This window comes from Colletotrichum jinshuiense, chromosome 7 (genome assembly GCF_051148585.1).
Source record: "Colletotrichum jinshuiense chromosome 7, complete sequence".
Classification (NCBI taxonomy): Eukaryota; Fungi; Ascomycota; class Sordariomycetes; order Glomerellales; family Glomerellaceae; genus Colletotrichum; species Colletotrichum jinshuiense.
In genome coordinates this window covers 917,617-938,136 of record NC_139314.1, presented here as the reverse complement: position 1 = coordinate 938,136, position 20,520 = coordinate 917,617, and the positions used below count along the sequence as shown (strand labels likewise).

At 54.8% G+C, this 20,520-nt stretch overlaps 7 protein-coding genes across 7 annotated transcripts; 2 read left to right on the top strand and 5 right to left on the bottom strand.

Moving 5' to 3' along the window:
* Positions 1-111: 111 nt before the first annotated feature.
* Positions 112-901, bottom strand: EsH8_VII_000230 (uncharacterized protein; the record flags this gene model as incomplete). The annotated part of the gene is made up of 2 exons (XM_083270363.1): positions 112-686; positions 745-901. 2 exons carry the CDS (start codon positions 899-901, stop codon positions 112-114), a joined length of 732 nt encoding a protein of 243 aa, XP_083127920.1.
* Positions 902-3,735: 2,834 nt separating this feature from the next.
* On the bottom strand, positions 3,736-4,417 carry EsH8_VII_000229 (polysaccharide biosynthesis-domain-containing protein; the record flags this gene model as incomplete). The annotated part of the gene is made up of 4 exons (XM_083270362.1): positions 3,736-3,836; positions 3,903-4,187; positions 4,260-4,284; positions 4,361-4,417. 4 exons carry the CDS (start codon positions 4,415-4,417, stop codon positions 3,736-3,738), a joined length of 468 nt encoding a protein of 155 aa, XP_083127919.1.
* Positions 4,418-4,892: 475 nt separating this feature from the next.
* EsH8_VII_000228 (uncharacterized protein) lies at positions 4,893-6,179 on the bottom strand (the record flags this gene model as incomplete). Its single annotated transcript, XM_083270361.1, has 1 exon — positions 4,893-6,179. The coding sequence occupies one exon, from the start codon at positions 6,177-6,179 to the stop codon at positions 4,893-4,895; it is 1,287 nt and encodes a 428-aa protein (XP_083127918.1).
* Positions 6,180-8,532: 2,353 nt separating this feature from the next.
* On the top strand, positions 8,533-10,517 carry EsH8_VII_000227 (major facilitator superfamily domain-containing protein; the record flags this gene model as incomplete). Its single annotated transcript, XM_083270360.1, has 3 exons — positions 8,533-9,097; positions 9,176-9,749; positions 9,872-10,517. 3 exons carry the CDS (start codon positions 8,533-8,535, stop codon positions 10,515-10,517), a joined length of 1,785 nt encoding a protein of 594 aa, XP_083127917.1.
* Positions 10,518-11,461: 944 nt separating this feature from the next.
* Positions 11,462-13,246, bottom strand: EsH8_VII_000226 (pyruvate kinase CDC19; the record flags this gene model as incomplete). Its single annotated transcript, XM_083270359.1, has 3 exons — positions 11,462-12,629; positions 12,701-12,918; positions 13,049-13,246. The coding sequence occupies 3 exons, from the start codon at positions 13,244-13,246 to the stop codon at positions 11,462-11,464; spliced, it is 1,584 nt and encodes a 527-aa protein (XP_083127916.1).
* A 3,134-nt stretch (positions 13,247-16,380) lies between these two features.
* Positions 16,381-16,660, top strand: EsH8_VII_000225 (mitofissin; the record flags this gene model as incomplete). The annotated part of the gene is made up of 2 exons (XM_083270358.1): positions 16,381-16,403; positions 16,522-16,660. The coding sequence occupies 2 exons, from the start codon at positions 16,381-16,383 to the stop codon at positions 16,658-16,660; spliced, it is 162 nt and encodes a 53-aa protein (XP_083127915.1).
* An 844-nt stretch (positions 16,661-17,504) lies between these two features.
* EsH8_VII_000224 (uncharacterized protein) lies at positions 17,505-19,454 on the bottom strand (the record flags this gene model as incomplete). The annotated part of the gene is made up of 1 exon (XM_083270357.1): positions 17,505-19,454. The coding sequence occupies one exon, from the start codon at positions 19,452-19,454 to the stop codon at positions 17,505-17,507; it is 1,950 nt and encodes a 649-aa protein (XP_083127914.1).
* Positions 19,455-20,520: the final 1,066 nt, after the last annotated feature.

Sequence of the window (20,520 nt, the reverse complement as noted above, 5' to 3'; positions counted from 1 at the left end):
GAATTGACGGTTCAGGTGAATCCAGAGTTCCATTCTTTATTCCTATTCTCTCGACCTTTGCCATGCTGCCATATCGGCCACATTTTCTCTCTTGTTACTGTTCCAGATTGATCATCCAGTAAAACCATGTCGTGCGTGTCCGAAATAAGGCTCGGCTGGAAGCTCTGCGATGATACGTCTTGGGTGCGTGTCGTACAAAACGGGTAGGCAGCGGAAATCGGCAGTCGATGACACGCTTGGCTCGGAGGAGAGGTGAGTCATGTCGGGCCATGGAGCCGTACTCAACGGGTGTTGCAGAGTGCTGTCATTGGCACTATTCTCATCATGCCGCTCGCCGCGACATGCTTTCTCTGGAATGCCACCAGTGCTGTGGGCCTCATCGTAAATGGCCCGTTTCCGACGTACACAAGCACGGATGATGCCAATGACGAAGAGAAGAACCACGAAGCCGCCGACAGTGCCGGCAATGATGGCAATAAGGGTGTTGAGCGGTATAGACACATGGGGTGCTTCAGAAGTTGAGTTGCTCGACGTGGGCAGGAGCGCAGTCTCTTGGGTCGACGAGGCCGTTTGCATCGCCGTTGGGAGCGTCAGCGTGGTAAAGGTTGTCGATGTGGTTGACGGCAACGATGCTGTCAGGCTCGCCAACGTCGGCGTCGGCGTTGCCTCTATGGCGGTGAAAGTCACTTGGTGGCCGTGTTAGCAACATGGACATGAATGTTGAGAGGACAGCTCAAGACTCACCAGTCGCCGTTTTGACACGGGACACACGAGAAAATATCGGGCCACCCATACGAGCGGGATCTGCGGAAGATGCAACAGATTCGTTGGGCAGAGAGGTGCGAATAAGAAAGGCTGTCTGCTGGATTACAGCAGCATCGTGTTCAGTGTGTCGCTGCATGGCGACGGCTGGCCACGAGGCAGAAAAGGTCGGGGGGCTGGGACTGGTAAAGGGTACGAAGTCGTCGACGTCGGCCAAAACCCAGCTCGAGTTTGGTGGCAATGAAGGTGCAATTCAGTCCTCAAGCCATGAGGATATTTGGCTTGAGGTTATCTGCAATCTGAGTTCGACAACCGACAACCGAATGAACCCGAAGAGGGAAGAGGAAAGCGAAGTCTTTTTCTTCTTCTTCTCTTTTTCTACTATTGGCAGCGTGGGAGACTCGGCTCGGAGTAGGAAGGTACGTTCGTTTCCTGAAGCTGAGGTCGGATGGAATGGACAGACGCAAATAGAAGGAATCAGGTAAATGCCACCGGGACGGCAGGCGCCTCTGGTGACTATTATATGTATATCTTCTTTTAGGTCACGATAGTACACGAATAAACTTGAATCATTCTTATTCAGACAATATTAATTGGCTCTGTATTCACTGAAACCCCCGTTGTATCGCAAGATTTCCATTACGGATGTTTATCTCTTAGTTTTTTTTCTTTTTCTTTTTTTCTTCCGGATTTCTTGTGTGTACTCAGTCAAGCATAGATGATATGTAGACGGCGGGGGGATACTTCCCACCTGTTCCGGCATTTGCGTGGTGGTTCTTTACGGCAAGTGTATTATCTCAAGCTCAAGCTGGATATTCCAATAGGACCGTCGACCCAATATCATCAAGCTCAGGCAGTGGCCCCAAGACAAGTCCCACCATGATCTGTTTAGGCGAAGTGAGATCAAACTTCCACCATGACAAAGAGTGGTTATCAAGATTGCCAGTGTTCCGATTTAGCCGCCGGTAAGCTGGTATCAAAAGGAAAATCCCGAGGGCTATAACGAGGCTCAGTCACGACAAAGTCCTCGTTGCTCCCCCTTTTATGATTGGTGCCTGCTCCTGCCCTGTCACCAATTTCTGTATTGTCTCTCTTCCGTCTCTCCATGTAAAAGCTTCCCTGTTTTGTTTTCCGAGTAAATGCTTCTTGAAGGAAAACCGAGAAGCTGAGGAGTGCTGGTCTCTCATAATTTGCATAACTAGTACAGCGTTAAGAACATAATAAACAATAAAGAACATGTTATCAATAAAGAGCTTATGTCCTAAGGCCAGCGGTCGCCATCACCCGTTATATTCTTCGTTCGTATCCGAGCTTTGGGCTTCTTCAAAAATGTTTCAAGCATTCAGTATTGGCTCTTAGGCATTCGGGATTGAATGCAAGCTTCAACAATGTTGCCGACGACCCTCAGGCTCGTTTAATATCACCGTGAACTCTCGCCGGCTATGGACTTCAATTTGTTATTTTCGCGTAGACACAATATACTACCAAGAATTTCAAGCAAATACAATCGCCTGTGACCGCGGTCGGTTTAAACAAGGCATGCATCAGCTACGATGTAGAAGACTGTAGTGATACAAGATATGATAGCTTGGTCCAGGCCGGGTAGAACTCTTCGCAATCCTGTTGTGCGGATTGCTAGGTATTGGCTCTCTTCTTTAATGGTTCGCGATTAGGCCACTGTCTTGGTAACAAAACCAAAACGGAACGAAGGGGGAGGGGAGGCAGCGCCCATCCTCACCACCCTCTGCGTGACTATGACGGGCCTCGAGCGCATTCCAAACCCCTTCTCGCAATGGTTGATTATAACAAGGGTACGTCTGCGGGCCTCTCATGCAAATGATGAGAGATCCCTTTACGGAAGGGCTATAGGAAAGTCAGCAGGTGCATATGGTCCCAGTTAAGTGTGGATGAAGTACAAGTGAAGAATGAAAGCGACCAGACAACCCGAAGTTGCATGGCCTCTGAGATAAGTACTCCGGTTGGGGGTTTAAAAACCCCTTTTAATCCAACGCAAACCATGCTGAGAAGACTCCCGGTTTTATTTTCTGTCGGTGAAATGCGGTTGAGGACTATAGAGCAACGGCTCAGGGGACAACACCTTGAATAGCATTTTGGTAACCTTTTTACGAGTCCCTTCTGAGTAAAACTCTTATTGATGGCCAGCTACTCGAAGCACTAGACAAGGGGTTATTTCGGAAGAACGTTACGATGGTTCAGCAAAGAAATCACAGTGTTTAATAGCACGTTCTTCTGGAACATTGTGTTGGGCAGTTCCGTGACAGCATATAGACTCAGAACAGCCCCTGTGACAAATCTGACCCTACTGGAGTCCACTTTGCCGTCCTTGCACTCCGGGATGAATACTGAAACTGTAACGAGTGGCCACGGGCCCGGCAGGACATATTGTAGTAAAAGACGGCCGCGCGGTGTAAATTTGAAGGAAAGGGGGGTTTCAAAAAGTAATTCAGAGCAAGAAACCCTTGAGACTTTCCAAGGGAGACTTGCAGATGGAGAGGCCCGTAATACGAAAGATACAATGCTCATTACATACGCCCATGATTTCGCGGTAGATCAAATGTGTGGTGCAGATTTGTTGAGTTGACTATCGCTTGATACGGTGCTCAGCCGAAGCAATTTCATAAAACTGTCAAACAAAGCCTGGAAAACCTAATACCCGTCATATGCTACATCTGGTGGGGGGCCCAGAGTGATACGAGCTTGTCCTGGTTATAGGATCGTGCCATACAGTCAACAGACTGACCTAGCTCCAACGCCCATTCTTGTGAACTCCGTAACCGAGACTGCGAGCCGTTCCGTTCGCTTGGTGATGGGGCGACGGCGTTGCTCAATATTGATCGGCCCGGGGTGAAGCACTTCCTGGCCGAGAGTTACAGGGTGCAGACGGTACAGGTGGTACAGGAAGCCGGGGTGCTTGCAGCCATTGCATGACCGAAACGTAGGTATTGGACGCCCTTAGCTAGATGCCTTTCCCGCTTGCGCCTTCTCGTAAATCCAGTCGTTCAGACCCTTGCGGTTTCGTGCAATCTCGACGGCATAGAACTGCATGCGAGGCACTGGGGAATAGGGTTAACTGACATTGCCCGACGAGCTAGGGATATTCGTCTGCCGAGATAACTCACCAAAAATGACCTCGTTCTGGCCGTACTCGAACTTGGGGTTGGCTCGGACCATGGTGCCGAAGTTGTAGTCGTCAACCTTCTTCTCGTAGGCCATCATGAACTTGCGCCAACGCTCCTTGCCGTCCTTGCTCTTCATCTCATCCTCGTTAATGGTGGCAGCGGCATCGAATTCGGGGAAGTCGGCCAGGAGGTGCTCGTAGATCTCGTCGTCGATCTTGGTCAGGCGCAGCGAGGAGCCCTTGACCTTCTCCAAAATGTTCCAGTAGGTCTCCATGTGCTGGACCACTGCGGAAAGGTGTCCTGGTTAGCTTCCGGTCGCTACGATTTTCAATCGAGAACGATTAAGTGTATACACACCCTTGACGGCGAACTGCTTCTCGATCTACAACCAAGATGGAAAGTTGGTCAGCGCATTGCATTTGCGACCCGAAGAGGGGCAAAATGGGGAGGGGACTCACATCCTCGAGGTTGTCCGCCTCCTGGGCGTCAAAGTTGGTGGGAACCGGTGCCGACATCGTGAGTGATTCTAGAGATCAAGGATTCAAAAACCAATAGTACTTTGCGACGCGGTTCTATTGTGGACTGGCCGTTTGGGCGTTTGGGCGTGGGTTGGTAAAGTGAACCTTTCAGAATTCATGGTGGGGCACAGCCTGATAAGATCTAACACACATCGCGGGGTTTCTTTTTTTTCTCGTAAAGTACGTTGACGTCAATACACTGTGTCTCCACACGGTACGTCACTGGTTAAGTTACTTCACCTTGCCCTCACCGAGGTAGGTATACCAACAATTACCAATGAAAACCCGGTAGACCCTCCCGGTGAGACAAGGTGAGACCTAGTCGCAGCCCGTCCCTGATTCTCGGTGTCAATCACACCGCAGATCTCAACTTCATCCAACCTCTGCTCAACCCCAAATATGTATCTCAACTTCTTCCTTGTTCCTTCGGCTAGCTCCCATACTGAGCTGGTCGCAATGATCATAGCTTCTCTCAAATCGTTGCTCTGGAACTTGATTGATCCTGCGACCAACTGCCATCGGAATTCCGAGGCGTCGTCAGCGATGCCCAATCCGATGTTTTGACATGAGCGTTTGTCTCTCGCTTCGACATACTCCGACGAATCTTGTGCACTATCCCCTGCACTCTTTGCTCGAGACTCTCCATGTCGCAAGCCCCCATCTCGTTGATCTCTCCGACCACCTTCGTTCGACTGTCTGAACACTCATGCTTGTTGCTGTCCTCCGATGCTCCCCCCTTGTAGAGAGACGATGGAGAAATCGACACAAGTCCCGTCCATGGATCCGCAAAAGGTCGCGATAGAACAATCGCACCCTCAGGGAAGTAGAGCCCGTGCAGGTATTCCCGAGAGTGGTCGTCTAGCTTGATTCTCCCGTGGCCTGTGTCGATCCAAGATGATTGGCCCGGGATCCGCGGCCAGACAGATGATGGGGCGACTCGATATGAGTGGTGCTTGAGGATGTCCCTGTCTTTGGGTATGGGGAAGATGCGGCGTAATAGCGAGTGGGTGTAGCCGTTGTTGAAGCCGCAGAGGCGCATCGAATCAATCAAGCCCTCCAGTAGTACGAACGGTTCGCATACCCTCAGGAAGTCATCTGGGCAGTAAGGAATGCTGTCAACCGCCCCATATACTACAATCGCCTTCTCTGACTTTGTAGGCTCAGCTTCGCCGCCCAAATCCGGATCCACAACAGTGGGCGATGGACGTTGGCCGTAAAATCTCCTGCACAGGAGTACTAGGCTCTTGAGCGACGAGCGGCCTTTTCGCCTCAACTGCGTTTCTACAAACATGCTAATAAGCCTGTCGAGATTGACGGTTCCCGCGCGCAGTTTGTAAGCCTGCTTTCCAGGACCAAATCCGAATCGTGTCATGTCGAGTTCGACAACGATTCCTTGCATAAAGTGGCCGTATCTGTTGTACCAGCGGGTCGCCAGCGGGTCCAAGGACGAACCAACAAAGGGAGAGAAGGTGACATGAAAGCGCTCCGTCATGAGGAAAGTTACCATGACATCGGCTCGCAGAGCAAATGATGTGTAAAGGTAAGACTGCAGGGGCTCCAGAGCGCTAGCGAGTAAAGTGAACTCCTCACACCTCCAGACTTCTCTTGTATGCTGGCAGCCAGTGAGGGCAATAGGCATGTCGGTGTGGTGGTCAGCAATGAGAGCTTGGCATATCTTGAAGCGTGTAGCTGCGGGCAGTCTGAGATATGGCGACGACGGGTGTGGCTCTTGCGTTCGACCACAGTCGGCGAAAAACATAGCGACAGAGTTATCGAAGTCCACGGTCTTGTCAGGCAACGTTTGACCACGGCGGTATCTATGATAGATGACATCAACCGAGCGATCCCAGGGTGGGAGGTTTTTGCGTGGTGAAGCGTCTGGCCACCCTGACTTGGGCTTCTCCATCAACGTTCTGGCAGCCTTTGGGGGCAACGCGGCTGGGAAAGGATGAGGGAGAGGCGACGAGATGTTTCTTGTCAGCGCCAGTTTCGTCACTGCAGTCGAGTTAGCATCAGACGCGCCCCAATGTGCGAGCAATTCCTGGAAACTTGGAGATGATGGTAGCCGTCATCTAAAAGAAAGACAGAGGACTCACTCTTGTCGGGCGATGTGGTTGCGATGACACAGGGTTGGTTTTCTTGTTGTTTTTCTTCTTTGGGAGGGGAGGGGAGCCTTCCACTTTGCGCTGTCGATTCAAGCAAACTTCACACAATTATTATAAAGGAAAGAGCGGGTGAAATTTTTTGAGTGGCATTGTAAAAAAATATTTGTTTACTGCGGTCAATGTTGTAGGTGCTGTCTATGGTCGCTTGGGTATTCCATCTCTAGGAGCTGAATACTCAACTCGTCCCCCTCTCTCACCTTGTTCATCCTCACTTCATTCTCCCATCATCAGAAATTCATCTGATCCTGTTTTCTTAAGCTTTCGTCTACATCGGTCTATACGCCTTAGTTTGGATTTTTCCCCTGTGTGAAAAGGCAGTACCCAGATCGATGGGAAGGCAAGAACCAAGGTGTACAAACTGGAAGCAAGCGCTTTCCACCGTTGGCCATTCTCAGAGGGGATATTCATGCACATATCTACCATGATGGAAGATCCATGGACCAAAAGGTTCCAATTCGATAGGCAGGCAATTACACTGCTCTGCGGATATTGGATGCTCCGGCCGAGGTCCGTCTTGAGACCCGCCCGTTCGGCCCCGAGTGGACCACCAGCTCCGCGCATCCTCCGGAGATGGTGCCATTCCCACCGCGACCCAGGCCATGCAAAGGGCGGAACGGCCGTTCGCCCGATTCGCGGCCAGTCCTACCATGAAAATGCATGCGCCTGATTGCGGGGCAGTTGGGAGAAACAATTTGTCGAGTCTGCTGTGCCGTTTTCGTGCGAGGGCATTCATTTGTTGGTTGGGGCAGGGGTGTGCGATCCTGGGCGGCTGAGAAAAGGCCGCCTGCTCAACGGGTTTGCCGAAATGACTCGGAGATAGCAACGCCTTTTGGGCGACCAGGCATGGTTTCATTCGGTGCCAGGAAGGATCGTTTTCACGTTGCATTGCAGACTGGGTTGGCCAGAACCAGAGATCCAGCCAGGGATATCGGCGCCGCGCTCAAGTCAATAGACTGCCGCCGCAGCGGTGGTTCGGGTGATTCGCTCCGACGCCGGCAGCGACATACGCACAGCTGATGCAGTCATTGGCCGTTGGTACACCTCGCTTGTTGCGGTACGGGTCCCGCGCAGGGCGGCAGCATACATAAGTTCCATGCTCCAAGTTGGCTGTCAGCCTCTGCCCCCAACCCCAAGCATGGACGGGGTTCGGGTCGGATTTGAGGGTTAGACCCGGCTTCGTCTTCCACCCGCCCTTCTTCCATTGCTGGAAATGCTGGGTGGTGTGGTAGCGTGGGGTGACATCCTTATTTGAGTTGATCCCCATCGCAACGGCTAGCCTTTTAAACCGACCAACATGATTGCCGCAAGGTCCCTGGTTCACGAAGCACCGGACATAAGAAGAAGGGAAAGGATCCATGGCTGCTAGCTTCTTTGTCTCCTCCCCTGGTCCCGTGTAGTCCGCCCTTCCTCTTTCTGTATCGTCTCCTGATCGGCATTTTTAGAACCGGCCTTGTGCGTTACTCTGTTACGGTTTGTGCATATCATTCGATTCCAAGGGCGCATGGTCTGAAGTCTGGCTTGTCCTTATTACCCTTGTTATTTCCGTCGCAGAGTAACACTTGCTTCAACTCCCATTACTGTCTGGTTTTCCTTACCCGAGATCCGGTTCGGTTCTATTGCTGCTATCTGCATACCAAGGGTTCCTGCAGTTGTGGTGGCTCTCGCCCGGCCTGTCCAGAAACGTTCCAAATGTAAGTGAGTCTAGTAGCATTTGTCAGTCCCCTTGCTCGTTCGAGCCCGCCTGGTGATTGCCGCCTTCCGCCCTCGATCGCTAGTTGCCAAGCCTGAGACGTCTGCCAGATGGTGTACTTTAGTGCCAAGCATTGTTGCTACTCCTGTCGCGACACGACGCCCACTTACACAACTTCACGCCGTGGCTTAACACAAAACACAACGTAAGCCACAAAGATATGCTAACAATGTAGACAGACACTTCAAACTACGTCAATGGCGGTCAGTCCGACAGCCAAAGAAACGGGACAATCCCTCGAGGAGCGCCCGGCAAACCACGCCGCAACAAACGTTGCCGACTTCGACGACGAGGAGGGGGCCAAGACACATCACGTACTCCAAAAAGAGCCCACCAGGGAAGAGAAGACGGCCGAGGCCATTGCAGAGGGTCATGACGCCGACATACCATCCAGCCTGGGGTACGTGCTGGACGAGCGCGGCGAGGAGCAGCGGAGACGTTCCATCGCCCGTCAAAGAACAAACTCACTAGCCCGCAAGACCACATCCCAACAGGCCGATTTGGAGAAGGGGGGCCTGCAGGACAAGGACGGCGATGGCGGCGAGAGTTCCGATGACGAGAACATCGTCTGGTGGGACGGCCCGGACGACCCCGCGAACCCGTACAACTGGCCGACCTGGCTCAAGGTCTTGAACTGTGCCTTGATCAGCGCCATGACCTTCGTCACACCCCTGGCGTCGTCCATTTTCGCTCCAGGTGTGCCGGAGCTCATGAAGGAGTTTCACAACAACAGTCCCTATCTGGCTGCGTTTGTCGTCTCAGGTACGCGTCCCTCTCTCTCCTGCTGTCTGCTTCAGATATCTAGTGCCTGCCACGAATGTTACTGACGGCGATTGGCAGTCTACGTCCTCGGCTTCGCAGCCGGGCCTCTTTTCTGCGCACCCCTGAGCGAGATCTACGGCCGCACCATCGTCTACCACGTCTGCAATGTCTTCTTCATCTGCTTCAATGTCGGCGCCGCCCTAGCCCCGACCCTCAACGCGCTCATCGTGTTCCGCGTCTTCGCCGGCATTTTCGGCTCCGCGCCCTTGAGCAACGGAGCCGGTAGTATTGCGGACATGATCGTGCAGGAGAAGAGGGGGGCGGCGATAGCCGCCTTCAGCATCGGTCCCCTGCTGGGGCCCATCGTCGGCCCCGTCGCCGGCGGCTTCTTGTCCGAGTCCGCCGGCTGGAGGTGGGTGTTTTGGCTCATCGTCATCATCAGCGGAGTCTTCAGCATCGTCATGGTCATTTTCCTGCGGGAGACGTACGCGCCCGTCCTTCTGGACCGCAAGGTCAAGCGCCTCCGCAAGGAGACGGGCAACGACCTGCTGCGTTCCAAGCTCGACATTGGGCTCTCTTCCACCGACTACTTCAAGCGCGGCATTGTGCGTCCTTTCAAGATGCTGGCCTTCTCTCCCATCACCCAGATCTTGTGCGTATTTCCGATCTCCCTCCTTCCTCACAACCCCTGAGGATGGAAGAAAATAAAAAATGAAGAAAAAGCCCAGTCTACCCTCCTGGGGACCCCCGGCTCTACTGACCATTCCCTCGCAGTGGCCTCTATATCGCGGTAGCCTACGGTTACTTGTACCTATTGTTCACGTCCATCACGTCGGTGTTTATGCTGAGCTACGGCTTCACGGCCGGCACAGCGGGTCTGGCTTTCATGGGATTGGGAGTGGGCTCCATGATAGGCGTCGTGTTTTTCAGTATAACGTCGGACAAGTACGTGAAGAAGAAGGCCGCAGAGGCCGATGCGGCAGCCGACGCCGCCGGTACGACCCGCGAAGGCATGAAGCCCGAGTACCGTCTCGTCTCCCTCCCCGTCGGCGCCGTCCTCCTGCCAGCTGGCTTGTTCATCTACGGGTGGACTGCCGAGTATCACATCCACTGGATTGTCCCGATCCTGGGGACGGCCGTCATCGGCATCGGCAACCTCATCATCTTCATGGCGCTGCAGATGTACCTCGTGGATGCCTTCACCATCTACGCTGCCAGTGCCCTCGCCGCCAATGCCGTTGTTCGCTCCCTGGCCGGCGCCGTCTTGCCTCTGGCTGGCTTGAAGATGAACCAGAACCTGGGCGTCGGGTGGGGAAGCAGCGTCCTCGGCTTCATCGCGGCCGGGATGTTGCCCGTGCCGTTTTTGATTCTCAAATATGGCGAGTATTTGCGCAAGCGCTTTGAGCTGAAGGACTTGTAAGACATAAGGCATATATACATGAAGGAATACATGCGAGAGAGTACGGTGGAGAAAAGACATACACACAGCGGGACACAACGGGTACGCAAAACATCAAATGAAGAAGGATCGTTTGCGTATTATTAGCATTGAGTTTAGGATACCAACGAGGCGGACGGGCCATGTCGCGTGTAAGACGGTTTCTGTAACCATGTGATTTTAAGATTTATAAAATTTAATACAACACCAGCGATGATAAGTCTGGGAACAAACATCTTCTGGCTATGCCAATGGCCTTTTCTCAACTGTCGCTAGATTTCATAGCTCCGTTGACACCTCCTCTTCTGCGATTGCCTTGATCTTGTTCTCCAGCAGAGATAGATGGCCACTTGAATGGGGTAGATGGAGGAAGAGAGGCGGGAGTGAGACAAGGATGCCTGCTTCCTTTCTCGGCTTCTTCTATCCCCCTAACTGTAAAGAAACTCAGGGGAGTCGAGAGAGGATGACGGCTGGCGGACAGTCTCCCGTGTCGATTTTTCAGAACATCCCAGTACAACGAACCTCGGCGTAGAACGAACGCCCCTCGACACAACCATAAAACTCCCGCGTTTGGTATGTTCGACAATGTTTGAGGGATGCAACTTCACGTCTCGTCCTGGACCCTGAGCACGAGCTTCTTTGCCACTTTTCAAACGCACTGTTCCCTGCCGCAGTTCATTCCGTCGTCCGAACCCACTCAACTGATTGTCCAGCTTGCCATCCCAGCTTCAGACGAAATCATCACGTTTTATTGCTGAGATCAAGTCATTGGCAAGGTGATATCAACTTTATTCATGTGTGCAAATCATACTCGTGTCCTGGGCAATAGGGCCCATCATCGTCTATCACGGTTTAACTAGGTACTGTGGTTTTTCCCACACGCTGGCGACCATTTTTTTCTCACTCCCACTTCTCCCACAACTCAATTACAAAGTTCCAATGCCAAGGTGCTCGGGGTCAGCCTTGACAATACGCAGGGTGTTGGTGTTACCCATGCCACCCTTCCAGCCCTGGACGACGACAAGGGTGTCTCCCTTGCTGACGACGTTGAGCTCCAGAGCATGCTCGACACCGCGCTTGATGCGGCGATCGACATCCTCCTGCCAGTTGACCTTGCTGAAGTCGGGCTTGGCCTCGGGGAACAGGAAGGGGTAGACACCGCGGTACAAGTGGGCGTAGCGGGATGCCGGGGCGTTTCTTGTGACCATGAAGATGGGGCAGACGGGGCGGTACTTGGAGAGGAGGCGGGCCGACTCTCCGGAAGTGGAGAGGACGATGATACCACCGGCGTTGAGATCGAGGGAAGCTCTGACGGCAGCCATGGCGCACGACTCGACGACGCTGACGGGGCGCTTGACGAGGGTGCACATCTCCTCGAAGTGCGAAACGTAGGCAATGGTGTTCTCGGCCTTGAGGCAGGCCTCGTGCATCTCGGAAACGGCCTCGTTGGGGTAGCTGCCCTTGGCGGTCTCGCCAGACAACATGACGCAGTCGGCACCATCGGTGATGGCGTTACCGACGTCGCTGATCTCGGCACGGGTGGGGCGGGGGTTCTTGATCATGGACTCGAGCATCTGGGTGGCGCAGATGACGGGCTTGCCGGCTCTGTTGCAGAGGGCGATCATCTTCTTCTGGGCGGCGAAGACCTCGGCGGCGGGAATCTCGATTCCGAGATCGCCACGGGCAACCATGACACCGTCGGTCTCCTGGAGGATCTCCTCGAAGTTGTTGAGACCTTGACGGTTCTCGATCTTGGCAATGATCTGGATGTGCTTGCCCTCGGGGCCGAGAACATCGCGGATGTCCTTGATGTCCTGGCCGCGGCGGATAAATGAGGCAAAGACCATGTCGACGTTGTTCTTGACACCGAATCTGAGATCGTTCTTGTCCTTCTCGGAGAGAGCGGGAAGGTCAACATCGGTGTTGGGCAGGTTGACACCCTTCTTGGAGGAGATGAAGCCGTTGTTGCGGGCGCGGACCTCGACGGTCTTGTCGTCCTTGACCTTGATGACGTCGAAGGCCAGAACACCGTCGTCAACGTAGATGATGCGGCCGGGCTCAATGACCTTGGTAATGTTCTTGTAGTCGACGTACCTGTGATGGGGGTGGTCAGCGGCGCGACGCCAGAGGTAACGGAAGGGAGAGGACTGAGGGAAATGACGTACATGTTGTCGGTGTCACAAGCAGTGGCGTACTGCTCGTCGGTGGTGAAGTTCAAGACCTTGCCGGCAGCGATGGGGAGATCCTCATCGTTCTTGGTGTTTCCGGTGCGGATCTCGGGGCCCTTGGTGTCGAGGGCAATGGCGACCTGACGGCCGGGCTGGGCCTTCTCGGCGGCGCGAGCATTGTCGATGACGGACTGGTGGTACTCGTAGCTGCCGTGCTATTTGCGGGGTCAAGGTCAGCAACAGGTTGCGGGAATTTGAGAGGTAGAGGTAGAGAAGGAGAGAAGAGGGAGCGGGAAGAGAGAGAGAGGGGGGGGGGGACTTGGGCCCAATTGGAGACAGACTTACAGAGAAGTTCATGCGCACGACGTTCAGACCGGCCTTGCGCAGGGCGTTGATGGCCTCAACAGAGTTGGTCTTGGGGCCGATGGTGCAGATGATGGAAGAACGGCGGTAGTTCTTCTCGGGCTGGAAGGCGGTGTCGAGGCTGGAGAGCCAGGCGATCTTGCCTCCGATATCGAGGTGGGTCATGGCGGTGGCAGCCATTGTGAGTGTGGTTTTTGGAGTTGAGCTGGGGGGAGGTGGAAAAAATTGGCCGTCGGAGGGGAGGATGAAGCTGGAAGGTTTTGCTGCTGGGGATCCGGTCGAGACGAGGAGGGGTCTGCTGCCGATGTGTTAAATCCTGCTGAGAGTGGGGTGGGACAGATAAAAAGACAGGCAAGGTAGGTAGGTAGATCGGAGGAGCAGAAGTGGGAAGGATGAATAAAAAAAACAATCCAAGAGGCTGACGGGTGAGACCCTACAGGAAAGGCCGGGTTTATGCAGACAGAGTGACAGGGTGTGGCTCTACTCTGGGATGAACAGGGTGAGTGGGAGAGGACGAGGAGGCAAAAGACCAAGACACGAGGCGAGAGGGAGAGAAACAATTTGCTCCTGGGCCAAACGATCGGGAGCCGGATGAAGCTGTCCACGTCTGGTGGTGGTGTGTCGGTGCTTTTTTTGGTGGTCGCAGCTGCCCCTCGTTGGCTTGGCTTGGCTTGCTGATTGATTTTTGGCTGGGGTGGAGGGGAGGTCAAGGTGGTGCCCCTCAATTCAACCAGCACCGACCAGCCAAAACGGGGGGCCCAGCTTCTGGCGGCGGCGGCGGCGACGGCGACGGCGACAGGGGCCCCCACCAAGATGAGGTGCCTCTGACAGCACCCTCGTCCCTTGCTCTCACCTCACCTTGCGGCACCTTTTTTTTCTTTTCTTTTTTTCCCCCACACCTCACCTCAACCTCACCACACCTCCCTTCCTGGCCTGGTACGGATACCGCCGGACCCTGCCATTTGAGGCATGTTCCTGCCTCATCTCACCTCGTCCCCTTTTTACCTCATCCACCTTTCGGCACGGACGTCATGTACCCATCTTGCTTGACACCCGTACACGGGGGGACGTACACGCAAATGGAATACCAAGACGGCCCGTGGCATGGTGAGGTTGGCCGGCGCAAAGGTGAAGTGGGATGAGATGAGATGAGGTGAGGTGAGGCCGTGTCAGGCCGGACCCAGCCAAACCAGGGAGCGCTGGGACAAGGCGAGGCAAGGAGCAAGGAAGGTAGTCCGTACAAGACCAGACCAGACCAGACCAGACCAGACCAGACCGGAGTAGAGAGAGAAAGAGAGATGTAGAGAGAGATAGAGGCCCAAACAGAAGACAGAAACGGTCGCAGAAATAACAAGGGGAGAGCAACGCAACGCAACGCAGCGCAATAAGACGGTTCGACGATCCACATACCTGAGCCGAGCTAAGAATAAGCTATTCTTGTCTTGTTCCAATGCTTGAGCGCGTTGGACGAGGCAGTAGAAGGAGATGAAGAAGACCCCGCGATAACAGTGGGAGACGGGAGAGGACGAGAGAGTGAGAGTGGGAGTGAGAGAGGTAGAGAAGACGGAGGAACGAACTGTCCAAGCTATGTAAAGGCGGGATGGGATGGTGAGGGATTTCAATCAATGGCATTGTTTAGTTCGGCCTTATTTTCGTTTTTTTCCCCCGTCGTCGACTTCCCCATCTCCCGCCCATCCACCCTCTCCTCTGCTGCAATCGCGCCGCTTCCACTTTGCGACGGAGCTCCGGTTCCCTTGGGCTGGGCGGTTTAAAGCCTCAAACACTCAACAAACCATGGCTCACGCTTTTGACACACAGCTTCGCCATTGCCAACGGCAACACCAGCCCGACCCCTCCAAGCCCCTCCAACACGCCCCTCCACCCGCTAAAAAAAGGGAAAGGCGTGGTGCTGGTGGAGAGGTCCCCTGGCCCACTTGGGCATGCTTGCTCATCAAAATGCCAAATGGGAAATGGCTGCTCCGGCCCGACCTCAGTGCTAGCAAGGGGACAGGTCCTTGGACACCGGTGCACCATCGGACGTTTCCACTTTGTACCGCGGAGGAGGAAAAGTCCAGCCCAGGAAAGAAAATAAAAATAAAAATAAAAGGCTCCTCCTGGTGCAAAGCGCTTTCTTTGCACACCCACTCCCACTCCCACACACATACACGCACGCACACAAGGTCAATCCAATCCAGTGGGTTGGGTTGGTGACGCGAATCAAACTGTCCCGATAACTCATGCTTCGAGTCGCGTCCCCCTCCCCCCACCATTATACCCCCCTCCAGCGTCTTATCAGGTCGCAAAGAGGGACGGGGATGGGGGAGATGGGGGGAGAAGGTGAGATGCGATATGAGGGGTTCCAAGGAAATCCCATACAAAACAGGATATGCAGAAAAAGGAGCTTCGTAGTTGATTAAGCAAATGTTCTCCACTGGGGGCACAGGAGCTTAATTACAATCGCACGTGACAAGCAGCATGGAGCATGGTTGTACTGGGGAGGAAGAGGAAAAAAAAGAGGAATGGAGAAAAAAAAAGGAAAAAAAACAAAGGAGATAGCTTGCGGCCAGGACAGGTAAGGTGGTGATGAGGTGGTGAGGTACTTCGGCCTCACCGGGCGAGATACCAAGGTCGTGGTACCTACCTGCCTGCCTTCCTGCCTTACCTTATCGCCCTTGTCGAGGAGGCCTATCTCGACCCACCATCTGACGGCCCGGCGGCAGCCTGAGGCCGGCCAGGTGCGCACAGTCCACTTGAACCGCTGCGCTCGCTGCCTGCACCAGCCTCCCAGTACCATTTCCAGCCTGGCAGCCGTGGGGTTCGGGTCTTCAGGTGCTCCAGTTTCCACATCCCGTGTTCCAGGCGAGCCTTGTCCCATGACAACACCCTCCTGTCTCCAAACTTTCATGCGATACCGCCTCTTCGACGAACACCATCGCAGCCCCAGAACCCAGGGCGCCAACACGAACCACCGGTAAACGAAGCAGTAAAAGTAACCAACAAAACGAAACAAACCCGTCAAACCTCTTTGCAGATCCGAAAATGGTTGGTCCAGCCTCCCCCCCCGTCTGGCTGTTGGCGAGCCGCCCTCGAGCACGCTCGCTCGCTGCCTAGCTTCGAGTTCGCTGGCGCCATCTTAACCTCCTCCTAGCTCCTCAACTTGCTGACTCTGGGCCTGTGGTCGAAGATTGGACGTTTGACTCATTACGCATTTGATGCGGTGCTCCGTTGGTTCCCCCTGCCCACCGGTCCCGTCGACCTCCGTGTGTCGACCGGCTCGCTAATGTTTTGCTGCAGTTTCCGCCTTCCTCGCCGGCATGAAGCGGTCGACCGGCCTGACGTGAGTTTTTATTCCTCGTCCGATACGAATAACCGTTCCGAGACGCAGACACCGCGCCCTGTCCCGACATCTCGCAGTGTGGCTAACACGTGCCCATTCTGGGAATCGCCAGGCCTAGTTTCAAGACGGACAGAGCTGCCGGCGAGAACAAGGACGTTTCGAAGTGGATCGACAAGTACCTCGGCGTTGGCGAGTGGGTGATGGATCAGTCGGTCGCGATCGCTGGCTCCAGCGGCTGGTTCGAACGCACGCGATAGACGGGCTTTGAATGTCAACCAACAACAGCAACAACAGCCCCCATCCTCGAACTCTCCTTGTCGCGACGAACGGAATAGCTCTCCTTCCCCCTTCAAACGATGAATCGGTCATCTCGCTGCAATACAATGCTGGAACAGAGTGCTCGGCGACTGTTTGGAAGATTTGGCGAGGAGTGGTGCTATTCGGCCATGTGATGGGTGGTCTGCGCTGGCCCTCGTGTGCCGATTTGTTGGTTTTTCTCGGTCGAAAAAACTTTCCCCTCCATGGGCGTTATGGGCGAATTCGGGCTTCAGGAGAAACTGTGATTCTGTGGGATAGTGAGAACGAGGCGGACTCTTCGTCGCCGAGCTCTTTTTTCTGTTATAAAGCCTTTTTGGCACAGGCTTACCCCGTGTATCCTTACCACCGGACGGGACTCTTGGACCCCACTTTCGGGACCGTCCTCGTCGCCAGACGCACATATAGCCGAGGTTATCGACCAATCCAGTGCGCCACAGGCGCAGTTCCTCTCTGTTCCTGGCCTTGTGACGGGATACACATGGGGAGACAAACTGTGGACTTGACGCAAATTGCTCCTTGGACGTTCCGATAAACGCCGTCATTAACTAAAGCCTGTGGGGGGGTATCCTATCCTGTCCCATCATCCAATGATCCAACCAAAAATAAAAAATAAAAATAAAAATAAGATGGGAACAGAACTACCCTTATTCCATGCAGTCAATCGCCTCAGGGTCCGCCCCGCCTGCAACTCCCCAGTGGCTCTGTGACATGGTATTCATGTCATGCCGGCCGACCAACCTAAACTGAGGTCTGAAAACCAGCACCCCCAACTTTGTACCCAAGTCAGTCTGTGCCCCTCTCGCTGCTGTGCTCCGCCAGGAACTCCGGTGGCACCTCGTTGTCACTGTCCCGCCTCGATGACGCCTGCTCAGACTCGGCGTTGGAGTGTCTGTCGTCATGCTCTTCGAGATGCGACACGAGCAAATCGTGCGGGACCTCGTTATCACTTTCCTCGTGGTGGCTCCCTGCCGTAGTTTTGCTGCCAAGGTCCGCCTGCACCGTCGGCTCTCGTTGATCGTCACCGTTATGCCAGGGCTCGTCGACATCCTCCACCGCGGCCGCGTAAGGCTGTGGACGACTCCCCCGGAGAAGACTCTCGGCCTCCCGGAAAGCCTCGAGCTCGGCGCCGATAGAGCAGATCAAAAGGTTCCAGCTGTTCTGCTCCGCGGTTTTCATGTGCTCTTCGAGCTCCAAAATGACCTTCCCCATCCTCGGTAGCAGCGCCTCCACGGCGTCCTCCTGGTCTCGCAGAGGCTGTTTGCCCTTGGCCGCGGCACCGCCGCCCAGAGACTGGCGCAAGTCCGTCTCGAAGCCGGTGACAAGCTTGACCGTTTCCTCCCACAACTTCGTGCCCTGGTCGAGCGCATCGCGGTCCATGTCCACCTGCGCTTTCCGCTTCTGCAAGAAATCCATCTCGCCCTCCCACCAATCCTTTGCCATGGTCAAGGTGCGCCGTGTGGGTATCATACGGAAAAACTCGGTGCCTCCAAGTGAATCCTGGGTGTCGTTTGCAGTGCCAGGCTTGCTATGTGACGCTGCCTCGACCACGTCCAGATCCAAGGGCTCGATGGGCGGCCGACGTAGCAGGGAAGTGACCTCTCCCTCGACCTCCTTCAAAGCACCCCTATAGCCACTCAAGCCAGCCTCTCGGCGATTACGGACATCTTCCATTTTGCGTTCGATCCACCGCTGTCGGTTCCTCATCCCGACGAGCTTCTCCTCCAGTTCGCGGATCTCTTGGCCTAAGGAGTCGTGTTGTTCACCAAGACCCTGGAGCTCCTTTGCCAGTGGCTCCTCTTCGTCGTCCGCCAAGCTGCGCAGTTCGGCAGAGATGCTGGTCCTGCGTGCATCTAGCTTGTCCAGGTGGGAAAGCGCCTTCTTCCGCTGCGACAGTGCCGACTCGATGTAGGCGTTCTCTTCGGCCTTGAGGTCGGTTAGAGCGGCCAATGCGCGTCGCAGCCCGTTCCGCGCAGAACGGAGGCCTTGCGGACCGGATGCTTTGGGTTGTCGGACCGGAATGATGTCGCCGCGGGGGGTCGCTCGCACTGGCGGGTCCAGAGTTGATGCCATCATACGTGATTTGGACGATGCCGTAGAGTAGAAGGTTCCCGTTGGCGTGCTGCTGCCAGAATCGCTCCATGTATCCGGCCCCCCCGTGCTTGAGTCGAGCGGTTCGCTGCCAGACACAAGACCCGTAGCTTGCATATCGAGCAAGCGTTGCACCTCTTTCTGAAGAGCCCGTTCCCGATGTTGAAGATTCCGCCAAACGGAGTCGACGCGAGACGTACTAGAGTCGCGCGAACCCTGGTCGAACAGAATGCTTCCAAATGCCACCCGGCTGGCCGTCATGCCCCTCGAGTTATTGCTCCCTCTTGCTGTATCCCGCGAACCGCGCCTGCCCTGCGAAGAGGACGGCTGCAACAACACGGAGGCAGCTATGGGCGGAGGTGGACCGGCAAACAGGGCTTTTGGCTTCAGTTTAGAGACGGAGCCTTCCGGGCTTAGGGGGCCGTCGTCCCACGGGTCTTCGGGGGAAGGGGAGCGCATTTTCGACATGCGTGTGGGCGTTTGCGGCGAGGCCAGCAGCAAAGCCTCATCGGGTCTCGGAGACAGGTCGTCGAGATCGTAGTCGTTCGCCGCTCGTCTCGCGCGGGGGGAATGTAGAGGCAAGATGGGCGACTTGTTCCGGCTCAACGAAAGTCGATCAAGGAAGCTAGGCGAGTTGGGTGCCATCAAGGCGCATTGGTGCTGCTGATGTGGCAGACAGCTGAGGAATCGGTGATGCAGTCCGTGAGAAACCGGCGTGGACAAGACGGCGAGGGCAAGGGTACAGGAGGTGAGAACCGCGTCGACACTACGACCAAACCCAGAGCTGGGAAATAATTGTCAAGAAAACGAAGTATACGGTAGCAATGCCGGGCAAAATCAAACGGGGCAGGGTGCCCTGGGAGACAGGTGGAATTTTGCTGCAGAGGTACGAATGCAGGTAAAGAAAGAATGGCACAGGCAGCAAGCATCTGGAACAAGAGCTCACGAGTCCGGAGCATGTGCCACAGCCGGCACGGGGCGGTACCTCTTGGTAGGGGTCCGGAATTGGTGTTCCAGCCCAGAGACAGACGTCACCAGGCGGGTCACCCACACGAGCACCACGCTGCCACAAAGCTTATCAGTGGAGGGTTCCCACCGAGCTGGCATCGATAGGCTGCAAGCCGAAAAACAGCTTTACACGGCACGCATATATGCTAGCTGCCCCTTATACTGCATATATGCATAACTGCATACACCCTGTCTTATAAGCCAAGTCCAAACACTCAGGGAATTCCCTTCCCGCGTTTCCTTGCCTCGTCTCGTTGGTAGAATATTAATTGATGGACCCATATCTGGGGCATCTGCGAGCCCAGTTATTGTGTCTCTTTCTTAATTAGCTTGCAAGCCAGCGGCGAGGTCTCCAGTCTTTATTTCCCGCACGAACGGACGGCACCCGCCGGGTCCAGAAGCGCAAACACGTACAGACAGCGAGGGGATGGGCCCCTCGAGGTGACGTTTTCCCTGTCTCCCATGTGCTCATGTATTGTTGGGCACCGCTCCAACACCACCAATCCCACCTTGTCTTGTCTTCTTGTCCTGCCTTGCGACAGACCCAGCATGGTATCTCGAGTCATTCAGACCTCCAGCACTGGGCATCCATCCGGACGCGCTCGAAGGGAAGGGAGCCGTTTGTCGGGTGCTGATGGGGGGTGCTGCTACGTTTTGTCTCACGGTTAGACAGCTTGTTGTAAGCCAGCGAGGGAGCTAGACG